The 10,481-nt window shown below is 43.9% G+C and overlaps 1 protein-coding gene across 1 annotated transcript; it reads left to right on the forward strand.

Moving 5' to 3' along the window:
* Positions 1–1,400: 1,400 nt before the first annotated feature.
* Positions 1,401–8,761, forward strand: LOC104514056 (lysophospholipid acyltransferase 1-like; the record flags this gene model as incomplete). Its single annotated transcript, XM_010157602.1, has 3 exons — positions 1,401–1,546; positions 2,055–2,132; positions 8,662–8,761. Coding segments are annotated over 3 exons (324 nt in total), but the record flags the coding sequence as incomplete, so codon positions are not given.
* Between the last annotated feature and the right edge of the window lie 1,720 nt (positions 8,762–10,481).

A 10,481-nucleotide genomic window follows, 5' to 3' on the forward strand; every position in this document is an offset into this window, starting at 1 on the left:
AGAAACTGCAGCAATGTAGCCAACAAACCTTTAATAAAAGCACCATGTTGGTTATAGTCCACCAGAATCAAAGCAGTTTGGGACTGCAGTGTCTTGTTAAACACATTGTATATGTGTTTGACAAGAAGCCTGGCCAAATCCAATCACCTCTGGACAACCAGCATGTCAGAGCATTTCCAAGTGAGATATATTATCCTGTCCTGGACTGATAGCTTTGGATAATCCTCTGATTGAAATGACTGCTTAAATGTTGCAGCCTAGTTAGTTTTGCTCAGTCTAGGATGATTTGGTGCTCTGGTGAGGTCAGAGTGATTGGTGTGGTTTTTTTGGGGGGGGGGGGGGGGGGGTTTTTTTTTTTTTTTTTTGGGGGGTGTTTTTTTTTTTTTTTTTAAAGAAGGGACTGCAACTATATAAATGAATTTAATGCCAGCTGTCTAGGGTCCAGGCTGGATTTACGGTGGTAATTTCCTAATGCTGTATTGCTCTGTTAGAGACAGCTCCTGAGTTCTGTTTTTCCCCTGACCTGTGGGAGTTTTGCTGAGGCTGTTGACAAGAAGGTGGCTTGAAGAAGGTGTTTGTTTTGCTCTGAGGACATTTAAGCTTTTGCTTATCCTTGTGTTAGACAGTAGACTCTAGTCACAGACTGCTTACGTTCTGCATATATGTCTTGTGCTCCCACTGCCATTGCTACCTCCTTACAATGGGACCAGATTCTCACGCTCTATAGATACATGCAGTAACTGGGGAACAATCGGGAAGTATTTTACTTTAGCTGTCTGTGTGATGGAAGAGCAAAGCTGTTTTCTAAGCACTCTTGAACTGCAAAAAATTGGTAAGATAAAAGGCCTGCTTGGAGGATGATGTGGAGCAGAGCATTTCAGCCAAGAAGGCTGTCCAGTTATTGCTCATAAAATGGCATTTCATAAGAATTGTTGATTTTTTTTTTTTTGTTGTTGTTTTGAGATTTGTGGAGAAAGTCAGGTAACTGGGGCAATGCTTCAGAGTCTCTGTCTGTTTCCTGCCCTCTCACTTCTACCAAGAGGACCGAGAGGGGCTGATGTCCCTTGCACCTGGTGTGCCAGTGGACCAAAGCCCTGCCCTGGGGAGAGTGAGATTTGCCCAGAGCCTGCTCATACCTGGGATAGCTGAAACCTGCTCTTCCTCTTGTCTGAGTTCTTGGGTGGCTACATGCTTGTTTAATCCCCTCTGTCATCGGTCAAGGAAAGTTACCATTTGGGCCCACAAGTGAGAATTCTAAGAAATAAAAGATTAATTGCCTTCACTTCCACACACACCCCCTCCCCCCCAGCTACAGTCTTTATTGTTCTGAGAATGGAGAGAGTCCTTCCCTCCTTCCTCCAAGAATTACAACCGTTTTTTGTTTTGTTTGTCTCTTACAGATCAATTTTGTAGCCTGTCAACTCTTTGCACTTTTGGCTGCATTTTGGTTTCGTATTTACTTGGGTCCCAGTCATGCCAGCTCTGCTGTTCGCCATGTATTTGCCACCCTCTTTGGAATATACTTTGCTGTCTTCTGCTTTGGGTGGTGAGTATTTAGTCACCATGTAGACAAGATTTGGGTAAAAATATTTTTAAACTTCATGTCACCTGTTCTGGATTACATGGTTTTTGTCTTGAGGAACTTTCAGTTATCCTTAAAAAAAATCCTAACCAGCATAACCATCCAAAGCCCTCAAAGTAAAATGAGCCATGAAAGTATTTGTCCATGAAGTATTTTCTGTGATGTTTGTTCTGGAAGTTAAAGCCACACCAGTATGCTGTGAAGATACCTTTTTTGGAAAGGATGTATCCAGTTTGAATGTGCACTTTGAGCCAGGCTGCTCTTTCTCTTAATGGAACACATTGACACACTCTTGTCAGTAAGTATTAATCCATCTTGGATATTCAGGCTATAGATGTTATTGTGATAATCCATGTTTTCTGATACAACATTGCATTTATGTCATTTGCGTGGAAAAATGTTCCCTCAGTCTGAACTGCCAGCCCTTCCGTATCGTGTAGAAATTATCTAAATACTCTTTGTTGTCTTCAAGGTATTCCATTCATCTTTTTGTCCTGGTGATGATGAACTATGGCATTATGAATATGGCAAGTATTCCCAACATCCACAGGTGAGCTGATATGGCTGCTGCTCTGACAACTTCTCTCCTTTCATGGAAAAGCATGAGAGTTTTTTAGGACCATCTTATCTTCTTTCCTGCTTTTCTTTCCCAGTTATTTGCAGGAGCTTTGTTCATTCAGTTACAGAAGCAGCTGTAATCTCAATTTGTGGCTTTTGCATTGATATATTGCTTTTCCTTATGAAATTGCTGGCCTCAAAAGTTGGCTTTTGCAGCTTAATAATTTATGTCCAAACCCCTGGTTTCTTAAGTATAGTGATCTCTTTCTCCTTCATCTTGTGTCCTTGAGAATCACTTTTGATAATCCTTTTTCATGTGTTTTCCCCCTTGCTGTTTGGCCTTTAGGTGTATTCCACTTATTCTTGAGTTAGGTAGTTCAAATAAGGTCACTGTGGCAGCTTATGTTGGTGATCTACAAAATTGTCTCGCGTTTGGTATTGGGCTTTGAGGTAGAAAGTACCAGAAACGTCATGGCTTTGAAGCAGAAGCTTATGGCATCATCATGAGGCGTTCTTCACCATGGGATCCTTCTTTTCCCTATGTGAATGTCTCAGAGGAAGGAAGACACCTAAGATTCCTAAAGTGCTTTGTCATATGTGTGCCTTCCTTGCCAAAAGAAAAAAAGCGCTTTCATATGGAAATGAAAACTACATGGTAGTTATATCTGCTTCTTTGACTGAGTAAGAGGAAATTCATGTGGAAGAGCTTCTCTGCTCAGTCACTGAGCCTTATTGTGTGGATACCATACTCTAGAGTTCAGCACATTGGAGTTTCTAAAATTGTTCAGGTGGAGTTGTTTGCTTCCAAACGATCTGCACAAATAGGAATTTTTATTTGTAGAACTGTGACTTTATAGCGGACTAGAAGGACGAGCTGGCAGTTCTTTCCACTTCTTTGCTTTTGTGTTGGTCTCCCTAACAGAATGTGGTTAATATCATGGGTAGGTTTGGGTGTGTTAGAGGTCATTTCTGTCCCTACGCTATGTGGATATTTCTGTAGCTGCCGTTGAATGCTCACATCCACTTCAGTCTGGGCTGAGGAATGGAAACCCTTTCTTCACTTGTCTTCAAGACCAGGGTTGTCTGAGGATCTGATGCTCAGATAATCATCTCGCCTTCTTTATCAGGTCCTGACGCAACCCCTCCCTAATATCCAAATAGGAACCATCATTTATATTTCTCTAGGATTGTTTAGAAATGTGAACCATAAACAATAGGCCTGTTTATAGCAGTCACTAGTACTTTGCACCAGCAACATAGGTATTAATCAAGGAGGTTTTTTCTATTCCCTCACAGAGTGCAAAGACTACAACTTTAGAGGTAGTTAATAATTTATACTTAATAAATAATTTATAATTAACTGCTACGGACAGTATTTATGAAAGAAATGCCAGGCAGAGACCAGAAGGAAAAGGTGCTAAAAATGTATATTACTTGTCTCCTGGTCATTGTCCCTGCACATCACTTGGAGGAACTGTGGGAGTTACTGGCTGTAGATCAGAGGAACCAAGCCTACTTATGTCTTCCTAGTCAAGTTGAAGTGGTGGTAGGGAAACTGGCACATTTCAATAGACAACCCCCTCACTCTTACTCTTTAGCCAATTGGTCACAATGGGAAAAATATTAGTATACTTCAACACAAATTAAGCTGATTTAAGGCCAAACTTAGAACCACATTCAATAGCCCACCTCAAGTGCATGTACACCAATGCGTGCAGTATGGGCAACAAACAGGAGGAGCTGGAAGCCATGGTGCATCAGGATAGCTATGATAAGTTGCCATCACAGAAATGTGGTGGGATGACACTCATGACTGGAGCGCTGCAGTTAATGGCTACAAGCTCTGCAGAAGGGACAGGCAAGGGAGGAAAGGAGATGGGCTGGCCTTGTATGTTAGGGAATGTTTTGATTGTGTAAAACTCAGTGATGGGGATAATAAGGTTGACTGCTTGTGCATAAGGATGAGTGGGAAGGCCAAGAAGGCAGACATCCTGCTGGGAGTCTGTTACAGATCACCCAACCAAGATGAGGAGGCGGATTCTGCAAGCGGCTGATAGAAGTCTTGCGGTTGCTAGCCCTTGTTCTCGTGGGGGATTTTAACTTACCAGATGTCTGCTGGAAATACAACACAGCAGAGAGGAAACAGTCTAGGAGGTTCCTGGAGTGTGTGGAAGATAACTTCCTGACACAGCTGGTGAGTGAATATACTAGGGGAGGTGTTTCGCTTGACCTGCTGTTTACAAACAGAGAAGGACTGGTGGGAGGTGTGGTAGTAGGAGGCCGTCTTGGGCTTAGTGACCAGGAAATGATAGAGTTCTCAGTTCTGGAAGTAAGGAGAGGGGTCAGCAGGACTGCTACCATGTACTTCTGAAGGGCAGATTTTGGTCTATTTAGGACACTGGTTCTCAAGGACAAAGAGGTCCAGGAAGGCTGGTTGTCCTTCAAAAAGGAAGTCTTAAAGCCGCAGGAGCGGTCTGTCCCCATGTGCCATAAGACAAACTGACAGGGAAGACACCCAGCATGGCTGAACAGGGAGCTTTTGCTGAAACTCGGGGGAAAAAACAGGAGCATTTACCACTCCTGGAAGAAGGGGCAGGCAACTCAAGAAGAGTACAGGGATCTCATAAGGTCGTGCAGGGAGAAAATTAGAAAGGCTGAAGCCCAGCTGGAACTTCATCTGGACACTGTTGAGGAAAAACAACAAAAAATGTTTCTACAAATACATTGACAGCAAAAGGAGAGTCCAAGAAAATCTCCATTCCTTAATGGATGTAGAGGGAAATGTAGGGACAAAGGACGAGGAAAAGGCTGAGGTACTGAATGCTGCTTTTGCCTCAGTCTTTAATAGCCAGGCCAGTATCAGCCCTCTGAGCTGGAAGGCAGGGATGGAGAGCAAAAAAATCCCTCATAATCCAGGAGGAAACAGTTAATGACCTACTGTGCCACCTGGACACTCAAAAGTCCATGGGGCTGGATGGGATTCATCCATACTGAGGGAGTTAGTGAAGGAGCTAGCTAACCCGCTCTCCATCATTTACCAACAGTCCTGGTTAACAGGGGAGGTCCTGGAAGACTGGAGACTTGCCATTGTGACACCCATCTACAAGAAGGACCAGAAGGAGGATCCAGGGAACTACAGGCCTGTCAGCCTGACCTCAGTACCAGGGAAGATTATGGAGCGATTCATCTTGAGTGAGCTCACATGGCAGGTGCAAGACAACCAGAGGATGGGGACTAGCCAGCATGGGTTCATGAAGGGCAGGTCCTGCTTGACCAACCTATTCTCATTCTATGACTGGGTGACCCACCTAATGGATGAGGGAAAGGCTGTGGATGTTATCTACCTGGACTTTAGTAAAGCCTTAGACACAATCTCCTGCAGAATTCTCCTAAAGAAGCTGGTGGCTCATGGCTTAGGCAGATGTACTCTTCGCTGGGTTAAAAACTGGCTAGAGGGCAGAGCACAGAGGGTAGTGGTAAACGGAGTGAAGTCTGGTTGGCAGCCAGTCACAAGTGGTGTCCCCCAGGGCTCAGTTTTGGGGCCTGTCTTGTTTAACATATTTGTCAATGATCTGGATGAGGGGATTGAGTGCTCCCTCAGTAAGTTTGCAGACGACACTAAGTTGGGTGGAAGTGTTGATCTGCTGGAGGGTAGGAGAGCCCTGCAGAGGTACCTGGACAGGCTGGATTGATGGGCTAAGTTCAATTATATGAGGTTTAACAAGGCCAAGTGCCAGGTCCTTCATTTAGGTCACAGCAACCCCAGGCAGCCCTACAGGCTTGGGGAAGAGTGGCTAGAAGGCTGTCAGGCAGGAAAGGACCTGGGGGTGTTGGTTGACAGCTGGCTGAATATGAGTCAGCAGTGTGCCCAGGTGGCCAAGAATGCCAAGGGCATCCTGGTCTGTATCAGGAACAGTGTGGTCAGCAGGAGTAGGGAAGTGATTGTGCCCCTGTACTGGGCACTGGCGAAGCCACATCTCAAATCCTGTGTTCAGTTTTGGGTCCCTCACTACAAGAAGGACACAGGGATGCTGGAGCGGGTCCAGCGAAGTGGTGAAGGGTCTGGAGCACAAGTCTTAATGAGGAGTGGCTGAGGGAGCTGGGGTTGTTTAGCCTAAAGAGGAGGCTGAGGGGAGACCTGATGGCTCTCTACAGGTGCTGGTCTGTTCTTCTGGGTAACTGGTGATAGGACAAGAGGAAATGGCCTCAAGTTGCATTAGGAAAGGTTTATATTAGATATTGGGAAAAACGTCTTTACTGAAAGAGTGGTCAGGCATTGGAACATGCTGCCCAGGGAAGCGGTGGAGTCACCATCCCTGGAGGTGTTGAAGGAGCTTGTAGACATGGTGCTTGAGGACATGGTCTAGTTGGTATGGTAGTGTTGGGTTGATGGTTGGACTGGGTGATCTTACAGGTCTTTTTCAACCTTAGTGATTCTGTGATTCATTCACATAATGTTGCTCGCTGCTGCAAGAGAGTCATGTGTTGTTTTGAGTCAATGTGAAATAGCAATCCAACATGCTCAAAAACCTTAGGAGGGCTGGAGTATTGGGTTAGGATTTTTCTCCTGTATTTCACTAGCCATAGTATTGTGACTTGAAGTACATCCACATTATTAATTCTGGCAAAATAACAGTGTATTCAAGCTGCTTGAGAATAAGATTGAAAAATGCCATTTTAAGGGCTGGACATGTTCATACAGAGGACCTGTAGAACCTATAGATCTTTCATAGTGGGGCTCCGAGACTTTGCTTTTTTCCCCCCAAAGTGCTAGTGGAAGTGAACATATGAAATGAAGAAACTACATAGCTTAACCTGCATGCTCCTTTCCCTGTGTGTGGGTGTTTTGTTTATATTTTTGTCTCGTTTGCTCTCTCGTGAAGCTGCCAGCACTCATGGCCTATGAATAGACAATCTAGCATCAGAAATGCTCCCGGCTGCAGCAGCAATTCAGTGTATCCCTCCCCGCTCACCCCCCTTTCAATCTAGGTGCTTTACTCTTAAGCACTGAGACTTATTTTAGATACTACATCCCATCTATCACTGTTACATTTCTGATCTGGGTGACCTGCCTTTGGAGGGGTGTTTGCTTTTCTCCGTTGATGAGAGGGCGTCCAAGGACCTTGCTGAGGCTGGACTGGATGCCTGACCCAGATAAAACAAAATAAATTCTGCTCTGAATCTCCTGAAGAAGCGGTCATGTACCTTCAGCTTGCTTTTCATCCAGCTGTTTCCTGTGGGCCATGTGATCTGCAAGTTGTCTTGCAATCCATTACTGTCACTCACACTGTAGTTAGTCCCCAGGGAGGAAAGATTTGTTTATTTTAAAGGCAGACATGATTTGTCAAAAGCCTGGCTCATTTTCAGTTCTGCTGACTTCCTTTTGTCTGATTTCATCTTTAGTTCCCTGCCATGATCAATGCTTCCATGGGTCTCGGGGGGGCCCTGCCTGGCCCTGCCTGGCAATGTGTGTTTACCAGCTTGCTTGATCCTCCTGTGGCTCAGCTTTGCTGGGTGTGCAGTCTCATTCTGTAGGTCTCTGCATCTTCGCCCTCATGTGGCTAATTTCTGATGCAGGGGGCACCAGCAGACCTGGTTCTGGCCTGTCTGTGTGATGCAATCCTTTCATTCTGGTGTGCCAGCTCTCCATTGCACTGTCTTGTTTGCTTAATCTGTCAGTCTGTTTCCAAATATCCATCTGCTTCTTACCTCCAGAGTATCTTCTTTCTTGCTCAGGTAAATGAGGGAGAAGTTAGTTGTATGAAAGACTGCTTAGACGCCACCTAGACACTGCAACACTTCCAGTCCTCAAACTGTTCAACTATTAAGATGGAAAGAGTCGTGCCATTGCCCTGCCTAACATAGTTTTGCGATCATTTTGAAAAACAGAGTGACTTTGTCACACTCCACTTAAGGAATGCTTCTTTAGTTTGACTTGATGACCTTAAAGGTCCTTTCTAACATAAATGATTCTATGATTCTTCTGGAAGATGGTGTATTTTGGCATGTACAGCTGAAAAGATTAGGTTGTGTGTCATTATCTGCCTTTATATATAATCAGAAGAGAGAAAATATCTTAAACGTGAAATATTTTAGTTTCTCGTATATCTGAGGAAGAGTAGTACATGTGACTAAAGAAGATTTACAGATAAAAGGCAGTGGATAACTTCAGTGATAGGCATACAGTATCATCTGGTTTCATATACTATTTCAAAATAGTATGTGAGGGTGGGAACTCTGAAATTGCAATGCCTAACTTGAAGTGATGCTATTTCTTATCTTCTTTTTTTCTCTGTCCCCAGTGTGTAGAGAAACCTTCATAATGTTTCGGCTAGGTACACAAAACCATCAATCCTCTGAAGGTTTCTGCTAGATCTTGTAACATAGCTTCAAACTTGTTAAAAATCTAATTTGCAAATATCAAACTCTACCCCTAAACAAGTCCAAACCCAATCTGAGTGATTCTAGTTCTTGTTGGTACTTGTATTGGTAACTATGTGTTCTGTATGTTATGTTTTTAGGTACTCCTTTGTCGTAGCTATGGGATACCTCACGTTGTGTCACATAAGCCGAATATACATATTTCATTATGGTATTCTCACTACAGATTTTTCCGGGTGAGTGAGTCTACAAGCTGAGTCCTGTGTCAAGTAGTATTAGTTTAATTCAGTGTATTTTAAGAATAATTTTTATCTGTGGAGCTCCTGCATTTTTGTTTCACCCTCAAGCAGGCTGGGAGGATAGGTCTGCACAATCACTCGCTGGAGGAGCACTCCAGTTCTGGTGAGCTGCATGGCTGGTGTTCTGGTCCTTGGTGGGCGGCTCTCCTCCCACCTTCCTAGGCACAGCCATTGGCTCCAGGTCATCCTTTCCTCCTGAGTTATCTTGATTCCCCAACTGGGAAGGTGTTGCCCACTTCAGGAACACCAGTTGGTGGGAGGGGAGGACTTGAGCAAGGGGTGAGTAGCAGGGGGAGCTGGGAGGTGGGTGGGTAACCCAGCTAGTGAGAGGCATGAGATTGGTTTTCTCTCTGGATGCCAGTCTTTAGAGGTTCTTTCAGGGGGTCAGGTTGTGGCTGCTGTTTAAATACTGCAACTTTTTATATGCCACGCATTTCTGTAGAACAATGTTTTTCATATACACTGTAGTCTGTCTTTGATTTCACTGAAACAGTAGAAGATGCTTTGCAAAAATACGGACTGCTAACTCAATATATATTGTTTATGAGAGGAAAGTGTACTTTTGCATGATTTAAGAAGTGTGCTAACCCATATTCTACTTCTTTAATTGAATGTCTTGAATACAGAGTAATTAGTAACATACTATGAAAAACCTCTGTAAACTGGCACAGTAAGTTACAGATGCTTCTGTCTTCTTATAGGCAACTGGAGTTGTACATGTGTCTCTGTATGAGGTGGTGGTTGGTTGAAACATTTAATTGTGGGGGGAAGTTACTCTGAGACTTTTGAGTTTTTTAGTAGAGGAGGGAACAGAAATAGGAAAGCATACATTTAGAGAAATGTGATTTTTATTTTTCTTTTTTTTAATTCCCCCCACCCCCTCCCCTGTGGTTCTTTTAATACATAAAAGCATGTCCTGAAAAAGGATGACAGTCGTGGTTTAGCCTTATCTGTCAATAACGTACAACTCAGTCACTCACTCCTCTCTCCTCCCCTACCCACAGTGGAGAAGGGTTGGAGGAAAAAGCTGGAAAGCTCATAAAGTTGAGATAAGAACTATTTAATAATATACATGAAAATAAGTGATACTAACAATACTACTACCAGTAAGTAATCAAAACAATAGAAAATAGAACATATGATACATTTGCTCACCACACGCTGAACAACACATAGGAAGGTATGTCGCAGAGCAGGGAGGAAAACCTCTGACCCCTCCAACCCACTAACAAAAAAAACATCCTTTACTGCTAACAACTGCTCCAAGAGTTTACAAAAGGAGCTAACAACCAAGCTATCAAGCTAGCCCAAAGCCGTAACATCCCCTCCAGTCAACCTCCCACCTCAGAACACTGTGCATGTGCACACCCAGCCTGACCACTGATCCTGATGCACCATGGAATGAAACAAATACCTCAGCCGCTCTGGGCCAGCCAGCACTGTGTAGGAGGGGGGCTCATTCCTGCCTGAAACCAGCACAATGGCATACCAAAAAGCCTATAAATGGGATGGGAATGCTATAGTTCTGTGTATGATACAGAGAGAGAAATACCAGAGAGCATGCTTTTCTGAACAGTATGTTCAGAAATGCAATGAGGTGTATTAGCTATCTCTCTCTGAAGGCATTTAATAAAGATCCAGCTGCGACTGGAGGTGGAAGA

The sequence above is a fragment of the Eurypyga helias genome, unplaced genomic scaffold, assembly GCF_000690775.1.
Source record: "Eurypyga helias isolate BGI_N326 unplaced genomic scaffold, ASM69077v1 scaffold16220, whole genome shotgun sequence".
Taxonomy (NCBI): domain Eukaryota; kingdom Metazoa; phylum Chordata; class Aves; order Eurypygiformes; family Eurypygidae; genus Eurypyga; species Eurypyga helias.